A 20,088-nucleotide genomic window follows, 5' to 3' on the forward strand; every position below is an offset into this window, starting at 1 on the left:
CCTGAGCATTCAAGAGCTCTAAAAAAAAGCAGGTGGAAGAAATAGAAACAAAAAAAAGTGCGAACCACGTGGGGCAAATGCACCGGGCAGGGGTCTCCGTGCGATTGCACTTCAATGCAACGACGAACGCCAACGGCTCCCCCGGAAAGAGAGAGAGACATATGGCCATCTTCAGTCGCAAGCAGGGTGCCACCAAGGCCAAGGCGCCCGCAGATGCGAACCGGAGCGATGCCGGTAGCAGCTCCGGCGCGCCCGAGAAGAAGACATTTGCCCAACGCAAGCCTGCCAGTGGGTACCCTCTCCAGGAAGTGAATCGTGTGCCAAGCTTACTGACCTTGCTCCCAAAGACACGGCTTTCAAGCAACAACGGCTCAAGGCATGGCAGCCCATTTTGACACCCAAGACAGTTCTTCCCACGTTCTTCCTCGTCGGGATCGTCTTTGCGCCCATTGGCGCCGTGCTCTACTACTTTGCCTCCAAGGTCAGCGAATTGCGAATCGACTACACTGACTGCCACAACCATGCCCAGATGGCAGACATTCCGCCAGAGAACTACGACTACCAGCTCTCGGTGGGTACGAGCCTCTTCGACATCCTCCTTCTCCGGGCACAATACTGACGGTTGCCTCTCTCCACCTCCAGGGTAAGACGACGCAGACGTGGCAGAACCCACAATGGGAGTACGTCGCCAACACGGATTCTCCGACGGGTATGGCGTGCAATGTCTACTTCAACATCCCCGAGCAGCTCGAGAGCACGGTCTTGTTCTACTACCGTCTTACAAACTACTACCAGAACCACCGGCGGTACGTCAAGAGCATCGACCAGAACCAGCTCATTGGCGACGTGCGCTCGCCCTCGGACCTGCAGAACAACAACTGCAAGCCACTGGGAAGGGAGGGTGACAAGGGCATCTATCCTTGCGGTCTCATCGCAAACAGCATGTTCAACGACACATTCTTCAGCCCTGTTCTGCTTAACCCCGCGGGCAATGGCCCGGCCAACCAGACGTATGCCATGAAGGAGACGGACATCATCTGGCCGGGCGAGAAGAAAAAGTACCAGCGGACAAAGCAGGCTGCCAGTGATCTTGTCCCGCCGCCGTTCTGGAGGGGAAATTTCTCGAAGAATGCGCCCTACAGCTTCCCCAACGGCTACAACGAGGACAACATCTTCGATCCATCAAACGACGAGCACTTTATGGTGTGGATGCGCGTCGCCGGGCTGCCGACGTTCCGAAAGCTGTACATGCGCAACGACACAGCGCCAATGCCCTCTGGCCGGTATCGGGTCACCATCTATGACAGTGAGTCTGACTGTGTGCTGTAGTGAATTACCTTCGCGGGCTAATGGACGGCCATCGATGCAGACTACCCCGTGGCCATGTTCAACGGGACAAAGTCCTTCATCATCTCAACGGTCACATGGGTTGGCGGCCGGTCGCTCTTCCTCGGCGCGGCATACATTGCCACGGCAGCGCTCTGCGTCCTCCTCGGTCTCATCTTCACAGCCCGTCACCTGATCCGGCCGAGGAAGCTGGGCGACTTGAGCCTTCTGAGCTGGAACGAGTAGATGCTCTTATTCCCTCTCTCATTTCTCTCTTTGTCTCATGATCTTTGCTCCTCTCTCTCTCTCTTCTTGTGTCTCTCTGTGTCTCCTCTGCTTCAATTCTGATTGGATTCCCTCTCGTATCACTACATGTTGTGCCTAGGCATCCCTGCCGTACACGATACCACCACCGGGCGCGACGCCCCTCGGTAACGGGCCTTCGTCGTCCCTCCTCTCCTCTGCCTCTTGGTTCCCGTCTGCATGTGTCGTGGAAGAAGCCATCGATGCCGTCCCAGCAGCGCTGCCTTGCTGCTCCTTCGCCGGGTCGATGCCCGCGGCGCTCATGAGATCGGCAAATTGCCCCCAGAGATGGGCAATGGGCGCGAATTCGTGTCCGACGCTGATGGACTCTTCGAGCTTGCGGTTGAGCGCGTTTGCGTTGCCCAGAATCACCTCGAGGCCCTTTTATTTTTGGGCACTGGTTCAGTTGCATTGTTGTGAAAGTAGAATGCGACGGGTGCTCTTTCGCCCCTGTGCTATCCTCTGCTCTCTCTCACCTCTGCGATTTCAGCGACGAGCTTCTCGCGCTCTCGCTCGTAGAATGTGGGCGCGCTCCGGACTGACGCTGAGCCGCCGCTGCCTCCGCCGCCGCCTGGCGTCACGGGCGTCGTCATTTCGCCGCCTCGCTGTCCCCGGTCTGCAGTGTCGTGATCAGTCCGTCTGTGGATCCAGCCTGCCCTCTCTGGTGTTGTTTGGAGAAAGCACAGACGCGCGACACGTGAATTTACCAAGAGGCATCTTTCCCGGCGTGTCCAGACTTTCTTTTTGCTTATCAGACCAAAAAAAGGTAAAAATGAAGGAAAATAGGGCAGGGCAGTACAAAATAATTTAGAGCCGCTTGCAGCTCAATCAAGCAGTAGTAGTAGTAGTAGTAGTAGTAGTAGTAGTAGTAGTGTGTGTGAACCCTTTCTTTGTCTCATTGCCCAGGAGAAGGAAAAGCCGATGCAGTGAGAGAGGGCGCGAGGGAGGTGAAAGAAAGGGAAAATTTGGGTCCCCGCTTCACTTGACACAACCTTGGTAGGTAGATCGACGACCGCACACGCTCTTCTTTCCTCTGCCGGTCCGCACTCTGCGTGCAACTTCCTGCCCTGCGCAAGACCACTGGCGCCCAAGCGACGACGACGACGAAGAAGAAGAAAGAGGAGAAACAAAGAAAGGTAGCGAAGATGCATGCGGCCGCGACACCGGCCGAGGCGCCTCAGGGCCGGAGCAACGAGCCCAAAGTCGAGGCGCCTCCCACGCCGCCGCCATCGACGCACAGCGGCGGCCCAAAGAGTGCCTCGCCGCGCCAGACCCGTTCCACCCCGTCACGTTCCTCTTCGACGCCGTCTGCTTCTGGCTCTCCCTCCTCGTCTTCCCGGTCGACTCCCATCGAGCCGGCCTACTTCTACCTTGGCGGCAGCGGCGGCGGCGGTAGCAATGGCAGTGGCAGTGGCAGTGGCAGCGGCAGCGGCAGCGTGGACGACGTCGATGCTGTGCCCGTTTTCGAGCCGTCGATGGACGACTTTCGCGACTTCTACTCGTTCTGCGAGCGAATCGACCACTGGGGCATGCGGAGCGGCATCGTCAAGGTCGTGCCGCCGGCCGAGTGGACGGGCAAGCTTCCCAAGCTCGATGAGGGCGAGGTCAAGAGGCTAAGAGCGGTGCGGATCAAAAACTCCATCAGCCAGATGTTCAGCAAGGCTGGCGGAGGCGCCTTTCACCAGAAGAACATCGTCCACCCGGCCAAGGTGGTCAACGCAAAGCAGTGGGCGGACTTGTGTGCGAGCAAGGAGCAGAGGGGTCCGGACATGGAGCGGATGAAGGGAAACGCGAGGGCCGAGGCCAAGGCGAGGAAGCAGGAGCTGCGCATGGGCCACTTTGCCGTCCCCACTGATGACAATGACGACGACGATGATGATGGGGAGCAAAAGGAGGAGGATGGCGTACGGACCAGAAGTGGTGGTAGTGGCTTCAAGGCGTCCGCGCAGGCACAGGCACAGGCACAGGCACAGGCACAAGCGCAGCCACCAGCTCCATCGAGGGAGACGGCCAAGCATGGACAGAAGGCAGAGGGAAAGGTCAAGATGGCCGATCGGACGACAGAGGCAGAATGGAATGCCTTTGACTATGAAAACGGCTGGTGCCATGAGGCAGGGCCAAAGGCTACAGCCGACGACTGGAAGGACGAAGAGGTGTGCAGGGCGATTGAAAAGGAGTACTGGTCGGGCCTCATCTGGGGAAAGCCGCCCATGTATGGCGCCGATCTGGAGGGGACGCTGTTCACCGACGAGACCAAGGACTGGAATGTGGGCCACCTCGACAACGTCCTGACCCGCCTCAAGCTCAAGCACAGACTCAAGGGTGTCACCACCCCGTACCTCTACTTTGGCATGTGGCGCGCCACCTTTGCGTGGCATGTCGAGGACGTGGACCTCTACTCGATCAACTACATCCACTTTGGCGCACCCAAGCAGTGGTACTCGATCCGCCAGTCGGACCGCCAACGGTTCGAGCTCGCCATGGCCGGCGCCTTTCCTGGAGACTCGTCGCGGTGCCGTCATTTCATGCGCCACAAGTCCTACCTCGCCTCGCCCTCCTTTCTCGCCTCCAACAACATCAAACCTCTCCGGCTCGTCCAGCATGCCGGCGAGTTTGTCATCACCTACCCCTACGGCTACCACTCGGGCTACAACCTCGGCTTCAACTGCGCAGAGTCGCTCAACTTTGCCCTCGAGTCGTGGATTCCCATTGGCAGGCGGGCGGGCCACTGCCTGTGCGATCCAGACGCCGTCCACATGGACATTGACGCCCTCCTCGAGGAGTCGGCCGAGCTCGAGGAGATGGAGAGGCGCAGGGAGGAGCGGCAGCGAGGCCAGGTCGAGCACGAGGCTCGGCTCGAGGTGCGGAGACAGCGCGAAAGGGAGCGAAGACGCCAGCGCAAGCTCGAGATGGAGCAGCTGGGCCAGGGGCACAAGCAGCAGCAGCTGCTGCACGGGGCCGCATTGGTTGGTGCGGAGGAGGAGAAGGAACGGCAGGACAACTGCGTCTTTTGCCCTTACAATCTCGACGACGACCTTGTGCCGCTACGCGCCGATGCCAAGGCAAGATATGCCCACCGCTTCTGCACCAACTTTATGCCCGAGTGCTGGGTTGGTGAGGACGACGACGACGACAGAGGGCCCGGTGAGGTGGTGATGGGCTTCGACTCGATCAACAAGGCCAGGTGGTCGCTCAAGTGCCAGCTCTGCGCCACACCCCAGCTGGCGAAAAAGGGGGCAAAGGTCCAGTGCACCTACTCAAAATGCTCCCGGACGACACACGCCGCATGTGCACTCAAGGATACCTCTGGTTGGCTCTTGGATGTCGTCGGAGATCGCGCGGCGGACCGCTTGGAGGGCAAGACCACAGGCACGGACGAGATCGAAGAGGACGACGAAGAGCCAACGCGGATGGTCGTCCTTTGCAAGCAGCACAACCCCGAGCAGAAGCAGCGCGAGGCTGTGCGCAAAGCCCTTGTGCTCAAGGCCTGTGTCACGAGGCTTAAAGAGGGCCAGAACGTGCGTGTGAGGACAAGCAGGGGGGTCTGGATGACGGTCCTCGTCGAGGTCAAGATGGCTCCTGAGGGTCACAACGGGGCCGGAGAAGGGACCATCGTGACGAGTGACGGGGCTGAGACACCTTGGTCCAGAGTCGTATTTGAGCAGGAGGCCTTAAAGGAGGCAGAGGCAGAGGTGGAAAGACTGCTGAAGGCGGAAGAGGAAGCCAAGGTCAAGTTGGAAGCGGAAATGGAACGCGAGGAGTGGCATCGCAAAACCAGAAAAGAGGCCGAGGAGGTCAATAAGCAGATTGCCATTGAGCAAGAGCGTGTCCAAGCCATGAAGCGCGAGCACAATCGTGAGGCACAAGAGAGCCAAGCGAGCCAGATGCTGCCGGACGAGACAGCGGGTGCGCATATAGACTCGCAGATGGAAGACGAGCACAAAAAGCAGCAGCCAAAGAAGCGAAAGGGACCGCCTGTCCAAGGCCCCTGGACCGAGAATGGCGAGGCACCGCAGTTGATCCGCAAGCCATACCAAAAGAGAAAGAAGGTCGAGGCTTCTGCTGACCAGCCCCAAGGACTGCTGCTAGCGTCGCGTAACGTCATGGCTGTCGACCACATGCTCGCGGGCACTTCAGCCTCGGTGGCCAACGCACCTCAGTTGCCTCCGCCTCGACCCATCTCTGCACCAGAACACAACGCCGGTCCGATGACGATGGTGCAGCCGGGTGGGACAGCATGGGGCCCAAGGGTCCTTTCCTGGCATCCGCCCTCATACGATTTGTACTATCAGCAAAGGCGATACGCAGAGCAGCAGCGAGGGCTTGCGCTCCAGCAGCCGTATCAGCCTTCGACCCAGCATCCATCGCACCCGCAGCATCCACCCCATCCACAACACGTCCATTACCAGCCGCACCCCAAGTACCAGACCCCACACCTGTCTCAGCAACGCCCATTGTATCACCACGAGCGACTGCCTCCTCGGGAACAGCACCCACAAGGTTCAACCATCCATCAGGTGTCAGCGCCACCTCGAACGTCGATGTCTGGTCCATCCGACATGTACCAAGAACATTACCCTACGCTCCCGTCACCAGCCCATCACAGGATGGGCGATCAACGTCAATCCATGACCCCTCATCATCGATACTCAAACTTGGCTCCAGGGGCGATGATGGCAGATGACGCTACCGGCGAAGTGCCTCACTCCCCCAGCCAGAGAAGTGGACATCACCCTGAGATCACAAGGGACCGCTTCTCACACGAGAACTCCGACAGAGCTACAAGCGTCCACCCGTCTTATCCGCGCCAGTATTCTTGATCGTCCCTTGCATCTGTTGTTGTGGTCCACCCCCCCCTTCTCTCCTCACACACACACTCTTGTGACTCTACTGATATTGTTTCTCTCGCTCTGTTGTAATCTCTTCCCTCCATTCTCATGGGGCGGTTCTCTGTTTCCTAATTCTGATTCGCATGGCTTGACAATCTTGCCTCTTGGAAAGGTCTACATGATTGGATGGACGCTGAGAGAGAGATACACTAGACTTGGTCGACTAGGATATGGGGAGAAAGGATTTAGGAATCCTTGTTGAGCTCGGCGCTGATCTTGGCGAGCTCCTCCTTGCCTGTAGGTAACAGTGAGCAGGGAATGGATCAAGGCGTGAAGAGGGAGCAGGGGCAAGAAACACACCCTTTGGCGTCTCGATCTTGGAGGCAATCTCGTCAGGAAGCTTGGCTAGGCCCGGGTTCGACTGGATCGCAGCCTCCGTCGCTGATGCCTGACCACCCTGGGCAGCCGAGCCCGACTTGGTGTTGGTGTGGCTCGTCTCGGGGTGCGGCCTGAGTGAGTGAGCGAGAGAGTGTGGGGTGTGTGAGCTCTGCTGTTGCGCTCGAAGTGTGTAGTAGCTTCGCGCGGCATGGAGAAGGTGTCCGCGGGCACACGGCTCAGCTCAACTCACTGAATCGTAAACTGCTGCTCTTCTTCCTTGTTGGATGACATCTTTGCGTGCTGTGGCTCGTGGAGAATATGGATGCGTTCTGGGAATGCTGTGATAGTAGTGGCGGAGAGGTGGGCCGCGCACACTACACCGGCCTGGAGCTGAGTCTTGTGCCTGCGCACAGACGTCACCGCATCTCCACGTGGATTCGCAACTCCGCGCACGGACATTATCCCCCACGCCGTCACTCTTCTGCCCTACTACCTCGACCCGGTGAGCCTGAGTACGGCCGTCTTCAGGAAGTACCTACCACCTAAGGTCTACAATGCCACTCCAATATTGGCCTCAACTATGAGGAGGAGAAAAGAAAACCCTGGCTTTCACAGCTGCGCTTTCCGACATCACAGCCTTGCGCTAGGGAGCATTCAATCTATTGACAGCATCATAACACCTTCTTGGTTTGACAGACTCTCTACGCGGAGTTCGCCGTGAAGCGAACACAGTTGTTCAGAAGGTACCATAACGTGCTCAAAGGAATCCAATGTACCTTTTGTGGTGCAATGCCGCAATTTAAAGGGCGCCCTTGTCAGTGATTGGACGTCCATTGGGCGAATCAACGTCTGGGTCTGGGTCTGGTTCCTCATCGACTTTCTCATCCTTTTTCTTGGTGGTTGGACGATGATGGATGGGCTTGACGATGATCTGCTGACACTCCCTAGGGTGCTTTTCAGGGAGAGTCGATTGGCAAGCAGGAACCTTTGCTGGCATGTCGGTCAGGCCGTTGAGCTTCTCTCCTCTGGATGCTCGCTTCACCATCTTCCTGTAGCTGTTGGAAAGCGCAGGAGGGAGATGGCCGTCATGGCTCCCCTGCGTGCCATGAACCAGAGTCAAGATCGCGAAAGCAACCACTGCAAGTGAGCTGAGAAAAGGCGCTCGCACCATCTCGGTCAACGGTCAACAGTCAAAAGAAGGAGAATGCTCGGCGCAGGAACCAGAGCGTATTAGATGCCTGAGAGTTGCTGGAGACGGCTTGGGTCTTCTTCTGGATGGGACAAGACGGAAATGGGGCCGATGTTGGAGAGGAGGGAAGCTCCTTTTCCATGACCAATGCCTTTATAGGGCCACTCTCAGCCTTTGTTGGGTGGATGCAAGCCCCGATGAATACTCAACTTTTGGGCCAGGAGGTCCGAGAGAGACAGAGGCAGCGCCGAGCACAGGTTTTTTGTCTGCAGGAAGTTGAGCGACAGGAGGTTGTATGTGACCGGCTCGTTGCGCCGTGCATCTTTACTCGCCAAGCCCCCTCGGCCACTACTCATCCCGAAGGCGTCGTATCACTCCAGCCAGTTGGCCTGTGGCTTCCTACCGGCAGATGAGAAGCCACCGGTGGCGCAGATGCTTTTCTTTCCAGCTCATTGAGGCCCTGGAGGAAGCAGCTTCGTGGTGCGCTAACTCGAAGGCAGGGTAGCTGGCCATTCGCGCCCTTCTCTTTCCGTCTTTGACCGACCCCGGAATTCCCGGTCAATGCATAAAGTCACGAAAGAGTCATCTTTGCTCCCTCACTTCAGCCCCCACGTCAGCAACTCTTGTTGTTGCTGCTGCTGCTTAACACATTGCTTTGACCGCCTTCGCTCGACAGTGCACAATAGACAATGACGGACTCAGCTGGGAAAAAGATACAGCTCGGCATCGTCCTCTTCCCCGACAACACGATCCAGGACCTCATTGGCCCGCATCAGACGTTTGCGTTCCACGGGGAGACGCACCTCATCAGCAACGTCGTCGGCCCTGTCCGAAGCGATTCGGGCATTTCACTCGTTGCGACACGGAGCTACGCGCAGGGCCTTCCCGAGGGCGGCCTCGATATTGTCATGGTGCCCGGCGGACAGGGCACATTTGCGGCCATGCAGGACCAGGAGCTGATTGCCTTTCTCCGCGCTGTCGGCCCCCGGGTCAAGTACGTCACTTCGGTCTGCACCGGGTCCCTCATTCTCGCCGCTGCGGGCCTGCTTGACGGATACAAGGCAACGACGCATTGGAAGTACTACGACTTGCTCGAGACCCTCGGTGCGGGCAAGATTGAGTGCATCAGGGGCCAGCGCGTCGTCATGGATCGCAACCGCTTCTCGGGCGGAGGCGTCACCGCCGGCATCGACCTTGGGCTCACCATGCTAGCCCACATCAAAGGCCAGGAGGCGGCACAGACGGTCCAGCTGCTGATGGAGTACGACCCCAAGCCTCCGTTTGACGCTGGCTCGCCCCTGAGCGCGCCCAAGGACATTGTGGATAAGGCCGAGGCAGCAACCAAAGTTGTGATGGAGCAGAGGATGCACACAGCCAGAGATATTGCCCGCAGGCGCTTCGAGAAGACATGATACCACCCTCCTTGTTGCTCTTTACCCTCTCTCTCTCCTCCTCTTTCAATCGTAACGCTCAAGGGAGCGTGGACGCATCAAGCGGGACTCGGGACATGGATAGAAAAAAATAAAACTTCGGCCTTTGGCAGTTGGGACCCTCTCTAGCTCAATTCGACTAAGGTCGCTTTGGTGGTCAGATCAGGCCACCTCGTCGCCTTTGACTTGCAGCTTACTTCTGCCTCGATCTGTCAGACTAGTGGTCGCGAGTGGGTCTGACGAGCGTTGAGAAAAGAAAAGTGGGGCAGTGGTAGCTGCAACGGCAGACGTTAGTGAGACTGAGGGAGCGGGCGCAGGCTCCCGCTTTGAATCCGAAGGCTGAGTCGAGAAAGAGGCCAGGTGGAGCTCGGGGAAGCGCGGTCTAAGCAGGCGGCTGCAGCGCTGACATGATATCGACCGCGCGCGCGCGAATCTTCCGACTAGATTCCGTATACTGAGTTGCCTTGGCCTCAGTCAAGTTCAGAAGCAATAAAATAGAACCTCTTCGATGCTCCCTTTCCCCCTCTTTCCGTAGCTCGTCGTCGTTCGTCGTCAGGAGCCCCGTTCGTTCGTTCCCTTAGACTCGCTCGGTGTCAGTATACCCAGATTCAAGGGTGTATATATGCAGAAGATGGCCACTGCGTCGACCTCCACGGATGGCGCGGTCACAGTCGCGTCAACGTCGCTGCTGTCGGCAATCAGTAGTCCAGCGTACTCGACCGCCGTCTACTTCGCACGGCAGGCTTGCCTCTCGCTCTTTTCCAGACTCGACTCGGGCCAGGCATCGGGACTCATCGAAATTCACGAAAAGAACAAGCCGGACTCGCCGATTGTTTATGGCGCGCCCGTTTCCAAGCGAGCCTGGCGCTTGCGCCAGGAAAAGCAAGAACAGGAGGGACAGGTCTGCGAAGAAGCGCCAGCCTCTTCGTACGACAAGTCTCCTCATGCCCGTCTCGATGTTGAGAGCGATGCGTTTTGGATCAGGCTCGTGCTCGGCAACGATCTCGGCTTTGCGGAGGCATACATGAGCGGCGAAGTTTCGACGCCGGACCTGGGTGCTTGCTTCAAGGTGCGTGTGGAAGAAGACGCTCGTTTGCCTTGTCTTGTCTCGTCTCTCTCTTGCGCTGCACTTTTCTGACGTCTGTTGAGTCCATCTCGCAGCTCTTCATCGACAATCGCGACGTGCTCTCCAACATGTCCGTCGGCCCGCTCGCCAAGGTGACGTCGACGATCCAGGCACTCCTCAACCGACGTTACGCCAACACCAAGCGGGGCAGCCTGCGCAACATTGGTGCCCACTACGACATCTCCAACACCATGTACGAGGCCTTTCTGAGCGCCGACATGACGTACAGCTGTGCCATCTTCCCCACGCTCGATGCAGACGTGCAGGAGGGGCCCTTGCTAGCAGCGGCGGCCAGTGCGGCAGCCAAGGCCGAGGAGAGCGGCGCAGGCGGGCGGGGTGTGGCGCCTGGCATGGCATATCGCACCGCAGGCTTCCGCTCCGCTCAGCACGACGCCGGCTCCAATGGGCCGATCAACGTCAATGGTCTTCTCACGCCGGAATCGAGCAGGGGCATGCACAGCCCGACGATGCCGGTGCAGGACGAGCTGGAGGAGGCGCAGACACGCAAGCTGCGCACCCACATTGAGCGTGCCAACCTGCAGAGCGGGCACCGTGTCCTCGAGATTGGCACTGGCTGGGGCTCCCTCGCCATTGAGGCTGTGCGCTCGTCGGGCTGCCGTGTCGACTCGCTGACGCTCTCTGTCGAGCAAAAGGCGCTGGCCGAGACGCGCATCGCGGCGGCCGGGCTCAGCGACAGGATCAAGGTCCACCTCATGGACTACCGCGACATGCCCGCCTCGTGGACCGACCGCTTCGACCGGGTGATTTCGATTGAGATGCTCGAGGCCGTCGGCATCGAATTCCTCTCGACTTACTTTGGCTCCATCGACCGGGTCCTCAACAAGGACGGCGGCGTGCTAGTCTTTCAGTGCATCACCATGCCCGAGGAACGCTTCCAGACGTACATTGACACCGTTGACTTCATCAAGCGCTGGATTTTTCCCGGAGGAGTCCTGCCCAGCGTCACGTCGCTCATCCAGGCCGTCGAGAGGGGCGCCAAGCGCGGCCTCGTCCTCGACACTGTCCACTCCATTGGCCCACACTATGCAAGGACACTGCGGGAATGGCGACGGCGCTTCGAAGCCAGCTTTGACACCATCATCAAGCCGGCTCTACTGCGCGACCACGCCGAGATTCGCCGATTGAAAGCAGACGAGCAAGATCGCGAGTGCGAAGTATTTCGAAGGAAATGGATCTGTGAGTATAGACTATCCTGTATTCGTCAGCTCAGTGCCAATTGCTGAACCCTGCGGCCTGTCTTCGTGCTCACGCACGACAGATTACTTTGTCTACTGTGAGGTGGGCTTCACCGAAAGGGTCATTGGCGACCACATCATGTCGTTTACCAGGACATCGAATAAGTCGCTGCCCGTCTGCTGCGGCTCATGATGACCCCACTCTCTTACCACCTTCCCTCTCCTCTAATGGGCTCCCGCTCTCTCGTCACTGGACAGTCTTCCTATGACCTCTTCTGTTGTAATCCATCGATTCTCGTGCGGTCTCTGCAGATGTGAATATATCCCCCTTCCCCCACCCAGATATTCAAAAAAACCTGCCTCGCGTTGCAGCCCTTTTTTTCTTAGCACTGCTCTGAGGCGCTGTCGACCGTGCGCGCGCGGCCGAAGACGGAGACGACGCCGGGAGATTGTGCATTGATGAGCGGTGGTCCCCATTATAGGGTACGATGGTATTTCTGCTACTCCTCTGGCAGTGTTGGTACGGCTTTCGAGTAGCACGATCCTGCTCCTCGTTTCAGTCCCTTGTTTTTATTTCTTTTTTTCTTTATTCTTTCCTCCTTTCCCCCGCTCCATTCATCACAGCCAGCGGAGAGACGCGCCACTACTACTGACACAGGGGGCGTGATGGGCACACGCGCGTGCAGGTGCTGTGCCTCTAATGACGTGACCTGGCTTGTGTGAGCTACTTGTAGTGGAATCGTAGCTGATAGTACGCAGCTTGTAGTGTAGTGATTAGTACTAGTGTAGTAGTTGTGTAGCTGGAAGGTAGAAGCAACCGGCTTTGGGTGATGACCTGGCATGACTGTTGATATGCACGGACTGGCCTGCACAATGAGGCCTGCAGAGTAGCTATAAAAGCTCCTTTCTCGTGCGCATCCTCTTTCCTGCCAGTCTTCACCCCGATTCTCCTCTTCCCCTTCTCCCCTCTCCGCTCTCGCCCCCCTCCCGTATCTTTCGCCCTCTGTTGGGTCACTCTGTCCGCGAAATCTCCCCCGTTATTCGCTCGTCATCCATCCCGTCGCCCTCGATCACCGTCGCCTCCCCTTTCGCCTCCTTTTCTCTACCTTCCTCCTTTCCTCTTTCCCTTTGTCTCCTTTCTCCGCTTAGACTACACGGCGACTGCTTCCGGCTCCCCTTTCGTGCTCGTGCTAGGATCTCTGGAGCTGTCTAGTGGTACGTCTTCATCTTTTCCTGCAGCACTAATCTAAGATAGCGTCAAGCTGACTAGGAAAGGGTCGATATACAGCCCAGCTTGAGTCTAGGTTTTGAGAGACAGGATGAGAGACTCGCCACCGCACCTGGGCGAACGGCGACCAAGCATCCCTGTGCAAGAGACGGAAAGAGGAGAGGGAGGACGAAACGGCCCCGAGGGCAATGGCAGAAAGGGCGTCGAAAATGACCGCAACATCACGCCTCCCCCTTTGGGACTGGCCGAAGAGTTTCGCCGCTTCCACTTTGGCAATCTGGACGAAGGCGAAGGCCGACGTGCAAGACAGGATAGCCACCTTTCGACGATGAGCCACTACGGATCCTCGTCGCCCCATCAGCAGCAGCAGGTACAGCATCGCGGACACCACCGTACACCAACGGAACGCTTGTCCAACGACGATGACGAGGTTGTCCGGCCCGGTTATGGCCACCTCAACAGGAGCGACCCCATCGGCGCCGAGCACGACCTCGTCACAACAGCCATATCAGGATCCCTTGCACTCGATGCTCACGCTCATCTTGACCAACATCGCTGGCCTTCTTCGGCAGGAATTGGACGCAGCAGAGAGGCGAGTCACCAACCTTGTCAAATGCCTTGTGTCGAGGGAGGTAATGGCTACGATGCCAGCTTCACAAACTCCGCCTCTAATTCAACAGCCACAAGATCCGTCTCTGGCACCACGAATTGGAACGACTCCTTTGCTAGCAATGAGACGTCATTGAGCTTTGACACTTCCATCGACAAGGAAGAAGGGGCCAAAGGCTTCGATTTTCATTCAATCCAGCAGCAGCAGCAGCAGCAGCAGCAGCAACAACAAGATCTCAAAAGCAGCATGACTCTATCGGGAACCGAGATCTTTCACAACACCGCCGTCACGGGCAGTCGGCCCTTGAGCACGGTGCCACCTTCGACTGCAAGCTTTGCCACCTCACGCTCTTCGCCCAGCCACCTTGTGAGGGCGTCATTGGCACCCAGCGCGAACACCGATCGAACAGGCTACTTTGATCACCACCCCGATCTCCTCAGCTTCAACAACTCGCTTGGTAGCACAAGCCCTCAGCAGCCTCTCCAACATCATCAGCATAGTCACGGCCTCCATCTATCTCAGCCAATGTCCCTACACGAAATCGCCAGCGGAAGCTACTTTGATGAGGTCCGTAACACTAGTGCGCCGCCCACGGTCCAACCTCTTCGCACGCGCATGAGCAGCATCATCCCCGAAGAGGCCCCCAGCGATCTAGAAGAATGGTCTCGACAGAGCCAGGACCCAGGCAAGCAGATCAATGTCGTGGCGAGTATCAGTCTCGCGCATCCTTGCAAAAGAGAGGTTGTGATTTGCTGACTGTGCTTCTTTGTCCAGAGCTGGGCCGACTTTGTCAATCAGCACAAAGGGTCGCGGTCCAAGACGAGCGAGGGAATTCCTCGCCATGCCCTTTGTCGCCTTCAGCAGCTTTTGAAGGGAGAAGAGGAGTTGCCAAAGTCACGCAAAGACCTCGAACAAGATATCGCCTCGGTAAGTCTGTCTTCAGTGTCAAGCTAGCTCTTCTCTTGTGGCTGAACATGCCGTGACAGCTACAAAAGCAGCTCGAACAGAGCGAAAACGCCCGCTCCAGCCTGAGTCAGAGGGTCAAGGATTTGGAAGAGGAACTGACGAATGTCAAAGCGGTCAACATTGTATCAGCGACGGCAGACAGAGCATTAAACGAACGTTTCAGTCCGCTCCTACAAGCCAATGCGCCCTATGATGCAGCACAGGCGTTTCCCATGCCTGTCTTTGCTCTCGGCAGCGAGGCACACTCGGAAGTGACGACGGCCACACTCACGCCAGACTCCCTCAACCCGTACCACAATGTGCCTTCTTTTCGCCAAGCACTGACGAAGCCCGTTCAAGGGACGATGAGCCCAATTTCCTCGACGGGAGGTCACAGCACCGACTCTTCATCAACGACGATGGACAAGAATGAGTATCCCATGACGCCCTCGTCCAACCCGTATCCCTTGCCGCCATCCGCCCAGACGGCACCTTCGTTCATCCCGGGTGCTGGTCTGCACTTCTGTCCTACACCTGGTCTCCAGCACGACGGCTCTCCGCGGAACGCGGCCAACACAGTCTCTCCACGGCTGTTTCCGACGCCCACCAACGCGCCACCGCCTCTGACGAGAAGCCCTGCTCCCTATATGGGCGGAACTATCGGCCTAAGTCCCAACGGCCAAGTCCATCCTTACCGCCACCAGCATTCTCACTATCACGATTTAGTCGGTGTTAGCCCGCGCACCGAACGCTCGCCAAGGATGGCCAATCTTGAGTCACAGGTCCCCGTCGATGTGCTGATCAGCCGCGCGTTGGGTACACGTAGCCAGGATGCCAGCATCTCGCTGCAACAGCAGCTCAAGACGGCCCCATCAGCTCGCAAGGCGGCCATCATCGCCGCGCTAGAGCCGCACGTATTTAAGCTCTCCGACGACAAACACGGCAACTTTCTCGTTCAGCGAGCCATTGGCGTCGACAACACTCTCGCCGAGAAACTCCGCGGCCATTTTGTACAGCTCAGCCTGAGCCAATTTGGGTGCCACGTCGTGCAACGTATTCTCGATGAGCCAGACAACATCAAAAATATGGTCGTCGAAGAGCTTCTGGCGGTCCGCATCGAAGAAACGCTCGTCTCACGCAACTCTATCCATGTCTGGCAGAAGATTCTTTCCATTTGTTGGGGCCCCGATTTTCCTGATGCCCGTCGCCACCTCTTCTCCGTCGTCAATACGACAATGAAGGGCAAGTGGGCCGAGACGGCTTGCCAAGAGACGGGTTCGATCGTATGTCAGAATATCTTTGAGAGCGCCAGCTCGGACGAGAAGCGCGACTGCATGGGCGAGATTCTCAAAAAGCTAAAGGATTGCGCAGCAAATCAATGGGGCGTCTGGGTCGTTCAGCACATCGTCGAGCACGGTGACGATGAGCATCGGCGTGTTGCATTCGAACACCTTTTAGAAGATGCTGTCGGCCTTACCCTGAGCCCTTTTGGCCAAAAGGCCATCACGAGCGCCCTCAAAAGCCGCGACAAGGCTTTCGTCGGTGCTTACGTTGATATCCTTTGCGAGCAAGAGACGGGCCACGGTGCCGGCTCAGACCAGCCTGGTCGTCGGTCCGTCCTAGTTGACATTGCCGGTGCAGCTCAAGGCGTACAGATTGTGACCACCGTGAGCGAAGAACCTTTGAATGACTCCCCTTTTGACCCGAACTAAATCTTGCACGTTTGCCACAGCTTCTTACGTCTGTCCAAGCTGATCAGCGCGACCGCATCATCAAGACTGTCCGCAAGAACTCTGTCTTTCTTAAAGGTTCAAAAGCGGGCCTCCGTGTCCATCAACTATGTGGTCAGTCGGCAATCTTTCAGATCGCTGGCAAGATTCCTTTTGGCTGACATACGTGAGCCATGACAGAGCGAGCTCGTGCTTTTACGGGCTACTAAGGGGCTGGACCCTGCAATCCGCAAACATCATAACCTTCTTTTAATCGTCTTCGTCGTCGTCCACGTATCTCTTTTTCAAGTACACCAACACCAACACAAAACAACGCATTGCGCAACCAACAGACCGTCGGGCCCTTACCTTTTTCGTATTCCAACCAGACTCGGGCTACCCAACCTTTTTTCCACTTCATCTACGCAGTGCTTCCTGTCTCCCAATCCACCTCTCTTCCCTCCGACGCTACGTCTTTTCGCCGCCACTTTTTCTCTTCCCTTTCTCTTAGACGCATAAAGCTCTGTAGCCATCTTTCTTCCGCTCCACATCTGACGAAATGATCTAGACAAGTTGTCTTGGTGTTCTTGCAAAAATGACGATGGCACTTATTCTATTTCTTATTGTTACAATTACAGGTAATTTACACTACCTAGGCACCCTCTCTTCCCTCCCTCTAGAATCTTCCCCAGACTAGATCAATCTCCCTGCTAGTCGTCCTCGGTGGGCCGCGTCCAGAGCGTCTTTCCCTTCTGCGGGTTGGCATAGTAGACCATCTCTGGGTTCTGTCTCGACCGCCTCAGTTGCCAGCCTGGCGGAAGAGGGCCGTGCGCATCGGCCACCTTCGGCGACTTCTTGGGCAGATTGGAAGAAGCCTTCGACGGCGCGCGACCTCCCCCACCATGTCTTGTCGTCGTAGTCTCCTCTGATGCACCTGCATCTGCCTCTGGAATAGGCACGGGGATGCTCGACCTCTCTCTCTGACCTGTAGCCGTCGGAGAGTTGTCCGATCGCTGACTGGCGTACTCTCCTGCTCTGGCGATGGCTTTCGCGACCGCGATGCTGGCATTGACCTCCGACGCCTTTCTGATCCTCTCGTCTTCCACCTCTCTCGCCGTCAGCGGGTGCTTACGCGTGCCCAAAGACGACTGGACTTCATCTTCGTCAAGATCGTCAGCCGTCCTCTTTTTGCCTCCCTCCTCGGTACCCTCGGCATCGGAAAAGCAGAGAAGCATGGCACCAAGGCCTTTCATCTGTGCCCGTCTCCTGGCCGCGGCCCTGTCCTTGGCATAGCCCTTGTAGGTGTCCACCTCCATCGCCTTTGCCGCGCCTGCTACGATGCCTGCCAAGCTCAGAGTGACCCTCACATCATCAAGTGTGTCTTCGTGGCCCTGCTGCTGCCGCAGTCGCTCCTGACGAGCAGTTTTGAGATCGTATGCGAATTTGCTCGTCGATCCTGACGACGGCCCACTCGTGGCCAGAGAGCACCAAAGTCGGCCAGCAAGCTGCTGCACGGAGCAAACGACGTCGACCGTGGAACGATTGACGAGCTGGATAGCAAAGCCCGGAGGCAGATAAGGCGAAGGCGGCAGGGACCTCGATGATTCGAGTCGACGCGTAGGAGCGTATGCTGAGGCAGAAGGAGCCGTAGTCGGAGGGTGAAAGGGACGAATGGGTTCAGTGAACGTCGACCTTGCTGGTTCTCCGTCATTCACGGGCGGCAGCTCGACGTCCATCGAGTTTTCACTCTGCTTTTCGGCTGGTTCTTCGCTTTCAATGACTCGGTAGACGTCGCCGGCCACCCGGCACTTGTCATCAGTGTCTTCGGCCGTGACGTTTGCTGGGCGGTAAATGGCCTTTATACGCATCAGGTAGGGAGCGCGCAGCTGCGGATTGGTTCGGTCTGCTGCACGCACGAGGTCGTTCCCCTTCGCAAGCGCCTCCATCATCGTTTTCACATCGTCTTCGGCCAGGCGCAGGCGAACAAGGTCCCCTACCCAGATTCTCTCGAGGCCAAAGAAGGCGCCCTGCCAGTACTGATTGTTGTCCAGCAAACCTCCATTCTCTTCCTCAACATTGTTCTGTGTCTGTCCCAGGCCGCGTCTCCTGCGGCCAAAGTCGTCGTCGTCGTCCACCATGCCGGCATGACTCTCAGCTGACTCTCCACCTAAAAACCTGTTTGGTCCGCCAGTGTTGTTCGTCGTGGACGTCGCTGTTGCCGTCGCAGAGGCACTGGCATCGTTGTTAGCAGCTGTTGCACTAACCACTGGAGGCGCCGGTCCTTTGAGCGACTCTCGGCTGAACTCGTCCGTCGTAGTGTAGAGACTGCGCAGTAGAGTGAGGGCATGCCACTGCCATCCGAAAGCGACGACGAATTGCTTGAAGGGCGGTCTTGGCTCTAGATTAAAACATGATCAATGACTGGATCGGTCCAAAGAAGCAGCAGAAGTAGCTCACCCTGATTGATGAGATTGAGGACCGGCTTGGACCGGTCCTGAAGCCAGGGGTGGTCCGCAATGTCGCCCAGCTCAACTGCTTCGAGATCCTCCGGCATTTTGGCAGCAATGCCAGGCACCACCCTATCTTCGTCCACGGTGGCTTTCTCATCGGTACCCAGAAAGAGGACGTCGTAGCACCTGATCTGCGACACTCTCCCCTCGAGATCAAAGTGGTGCTCCTGTGACCATGGCGCTGCGTCTTGGGGCGGGACATCGGCGACATTGACCCGGAAGGTACGCTTCACGATCTCGACTGGCCAGATATTAATGACTCTATTGCTGTCTTCCTCATCGACAATGGGCCGGTCGAGCTTGCAGCACGCCACTTCGCCCACCCTGTGTCCCTCGGACTGGCCCAATTGGATAGAGTCCATAACACCTAGCTCGCTATTCCTGTCCTCCGCGCTGTCGATGGGGATGCCTGGGAGTCCTCTGAATTTCGGTGCGGCTACCTGTGACCTGATCAGGACACTATTTTCCGTCGCCATGTTGCGCCTCGACAGCGTCTTTTTGCCACCCAAGCCTGCATCGCCTCCCCTTGCTGCTCGTCTTTGGCCCTCGCTTCGCTCAGCTCGTTCTGACGTCCAGAACTCCTTTGCCATGGCATGGCTCTGGTCTACCTCGCCCTGCTTCTTGAGCTTTCCGCAGTACTTGCATTCGCATCGATACTCGAGCAGCAGGGGGTCTGTGAGGAGCCAGGTCGCATGGGGAAAGAACTCGGGCCCGGATCTGAATCGGTGCGCATGGCTTCCAAAGAGGTATGGGTCCGTCCTGACTGCTCCCTTTGGGCCTTTGCGCTGCTCTGTCATGTGGTAGTCCTTTGGAAAGCTCTCGAGGTACCAGTGGTCGCCCTGAGGAGGTTTCTTGGGAAGCCCGAAGCGAGCAGCCAGGGCAGAGCCAACTGTCTTGCTCCACGTCCTGTACCGCTTGTCGTCGCTGATCTCCTTAAAGACAGCGAAGTAGTTGACTTCCCGCGCACTGTTTGGTGGCACGACGGTATTGGGAGGGCCATAGCTGGCTGAGCCGTCCGAGCGAGGAAAGATGATGGCACCCCGAGGCGTAAAGATGGACGTGTCAGCGCGGACTTCCTCGAGCGTAAGCATTCTGGATGACCTGCTCATCCCAGGAGCCATTGTCGTGCTACTTTCACCGTCAGCGCCAGCGCCAGCGCCATTACCTTCCCTCCTTGGTTCCGACGACGACGGCGACGCCATTGCCGGACCTATGATGAACTTCCCTTTGTGTCACTCAGATGTTCTCAACCGGACCGACGCGTTCAAGACCTGTGCGAGCCAAAATTGAGGAGACTTCACGTGAATTT

The 20,088-nt window shown here is 57.4% G+C and overlaps 10 protein-coding genes across 10 annotated transcripts; 6 read left to right on the plus strand and 4 right to left on the minus strand.

The window, feature by feature from the left end:
- Window positions 1–136: 136 nt before the first annotated feature.
- Window positions 137–1,572, plus strand: FA10DRAFT_253643 (Lem3/Cdc50; the record flags this gene model as incomplete). The annotated part of the gene is made up of 4 exons (XM_025519699.1): window positions 137–288; window positions 348–571; window positions 643–1,306; window positions 1,370–1,572. The coding sequence occupies exons 1-4, from the start codon at window positions 162–164 to the stop codon at window positions 1,570–1,572; spliced, it is 1,218 nt and encodes a 405-aa protein (XP_025376662.1). The 5' UTR covers window positions 137–161.
- An 82-nt stretch (window positions 1,573–1,654) lies between these two features.
- Window positions 1,655–2,296, minus strand: FA10DRAFT_268017 (hypothetical protein). Its single transcript, XM_025522144.1, has 2 exons — window positions 2,106–2,296; window positions 1,655–2,010 (listed from the first exon to the last, which is right to left on the minus strand). The coding sequence occupies exons 1-2, from the start codon at window positions 2,220–2,222 to the stop codon at window positions 1,708–1,710; spliced, it is 420 nt and encodes a 139-aa protein (XP_025376663.1). The 5' UTR covers window positions 2,223–2,296; the 3' UTR covers window positions 1,655–1,707.
- Window positions 2,297–2,978: 682 nt separating this feature from the next.
- On the plus strand, window positions 2,979–5,198 carry FA10DRAFT_242964 (JmjC-domain-containing protein; the record flags this gene model as incomplete). The annotated part of the gene is made up of 3 exons (XM_025519297.1): window positions 2,979–3,555; window positions 3,622–4,490; window positions 4,626–5,198. Coding segments are annotated over exons 1-3 (1,893 nt in total), but the record flags the coding sequence as incomplete, so codon positions are not given.
- Window positions 5,199–6,703: 1,505 nt separating this feature from the next.
- Window positions 6,704–7,127, minus strand: FA10DRAFT_287334 (hypothetical protein; the record flags this gene model as incomplete). The annotated part of the gene is made up of 3 exons (XM_025524138.1): window positions 6,704–6,753; window positions 6,819–6,967; window positions 7,087–7,127. The coding sequence occupies 3 exons, from the start codon at window positions 7,125–7,127 to the stop codon at window positions 6,704–6,706; spliced, it is 240 nt and encodes a 79-aa protein (XP_025376665.1).
- Window positions 7,128–7,142: 15 nt separating this feature from the next.
- Window positions 7,143–7,595, plus strand: FA10DRAFT_268019 (hypothetical protein). Its single transcript, XM_025522145.1, has one exon. It carries the CDS (start codon window positions 7,155–7,157, stop codon window positions 7,380–7,382), a length of 228 nt encoding a protein of 75 aa, XP_025376666.1. The 5' UTR covers window positions 7,143–7,154; the 3' UTR covers window positions 7,383–7,595.
- Window positions 7,596–7,635: 40 nt separating this feature from the next.
- On the minus strand, window positions 7,636–8,007 carry FA10DRAFT_261276 (hypothetical protein; the record flags this gene model as incomplete). Its single annotated transcript, XM_025520068.1, has 1 exon — window positions 7,636–8,007. One exon carries the CDS (start codon window positions 8,005–8,007, stop codon window positions 7,636–7,638), a length of 372 nt encoding a protein of 123 aa, XP_025376667.1.
- A 540-nt stretch (window positions 8,008–8,547) lies between these two features.
- FA10DRAFT_145844 (isonitrile hydratase InhA) lies at window positions 8,548–9,784 on the plus strand. Its single transcript, XM_025518066.1, has one exon. It carries the CDS (start codon window positions 8,715–8,717, stop codon window positions 9,435–9,437), a length of 723 nt encoding a protein of 240 aa, XP_025376668.1. The 5' UTR covers window positions 8,548–8,714; the 3' UTR covers window positions 9,438–9,784.
- On the plus strand, window positions 9,758–11,986 carry FA10DRAFT_145899 (S-adenosyl-L-methionine-dependent methyltransferase). The gene is made up of 3 exons (XM_025518067.1): window positions 9,758–10,524; window positions 10,617–11,778; window positions 11,861–11,986. Exons 1-3 carry the CDS (start codon window positions 10,078–10,080, stop codon window positions 11,968–11,970), a joined length of 1,719 nt encoding a protein of 572 aa, XP_025376669.1. The 5' UTR covers window positions 9,758–10,077; the 3' UTR covers window positions 11,971–11,986.
- A 3,335-nt stretch (window positions 11,987–15,321) lies between these two features.
- FA10DRAFT_275705 (ARM repeat-containing protein) lies at window positions 15,322–16,786 on the plus strand (the record flags this gene model as incomplete). Its single annotated transcript, XM_025523278.1, has 3 exons — window positions 15,322–16,227; window positions 16,293–16,404; window positions 16,471–16,786. 3 exons carry the CDS (start codon window positions 15,322–15,324, stop codon window positions 16,497–16,499), a joined length of 1,047 nt encoding a protein of 348 aa, XP_025376670.1. The 3' UTR covers window positions 16,500–16,786.
- Window positions 16,787–16,868: 82 nt separating this feature from the next.
- Window positions 16,869–20,019, minus strand: FA10DRAFT_268022 (hypothetical protein). The gene is made up of 2 exons (XM_025522146.1): window positions 18,727–20,019; window positions 16,869–18,667 (listed from the first exon to the last, which is right to left on the minus strand). The coding sequence occupies exons 1-2, from the start codon at window positions 19,868–19,870 to the stop codon at window positions 16,980–16,982; spliced, it is 2,832 nt and encodes a 943-aa protein (XP_025376671.1). The 5' UTR covers window positions 19,871–20,019; the 3' UTR covers window positions 16,869–16,979.
- Between the last annotated feature and the right edge of the window lie 69 nt (window positions 20,020–20,088).

This window comes from Acaromyces ingoldii (assembly GCF_003144295.1).
Source record: "Acaromyces ingoldii strain MCA 4198 unplaced genomic scaffold FA10scaffold_4, whole genome shotgun sequence".
Classification (NCBI taxonomy): Eukaryota; Fungi; Basidiomycota; class Exobasidiomycetes; order Exobasidiales; family Cryptobasidiaceae; genus Acaromyces; species Acaromyces ingoldii.

Excerpts from the sequence above, each read along its gene's own strand:
- FA10DRAFT_268017 (XM_025522144.1), bottom strand. The coding sequence starts at position 2,222 with ATGACGACGCCCGTGACGCCAGGCGGCGGCGGAGGCAGCGGCGGCTCA. Across the intron at positions 2,011-2,105 it reads TCGTCGCTGAAATCGCAGAG|GGCCTCGAGGTGATTCTGGG; the intron begins GTGAGAGAGAGC and ends CAAAAATAAAAG.
- FA10DRAFT_268019 (XM_025522145.1), top strand. The coding sequence starts at position 7,155 with ATGGATGCGTTCTGGGAATGCTGTGATAGTAGTGGCGGAGAGGTGGGC.
- FA10DRAFT_145844 (XM_025518066.1), top strand. The coding sequence starts at position 8,715 with ATGACGGACTCAGCTGGGAAAAAGATACAGCTCGGCATCGTCCTCTTC.
- FA10DRAFT_145899 (XM_025518067.1), top strand. The coding sequence starts at position 10,078 with ATGCAGAAGATGGCCACTGCGTCGACCTCCACGGATGGCGCGGTCACA. Across the intron at positions 10,525-10,616 it reads ACCTGGGTGCTTGCTTCAAG|CTCTTCATCGACAATCGCGA; the intron begins GTGCGTGTGGAA and ends TCCATCTCGCAG. Across the intron at positions 11,779-11,860 it reads ATTTCGAAGGAAATGGATCT|ATTACTTTGTCTACTGTGAG; the intron begins GTGAGTATAGAC and ends CACGCACGACAG.
- FA10DRAFT_268022 (XM_025522146.1), bottom strand. The coding sequence starts at position 19,870 with ATGCTTACGCTCGAGGAAGTCCGCGCTGACACGTCCATCTTTACGCCT. Across the intron at positions 18,668-18,726 it reads CCTCAATCTCATCAATCAGG|AGCCAAGACCGCCCTTCAAG; the intron begins GTGAGCTACTTC and ends GTTTTAATCTAG.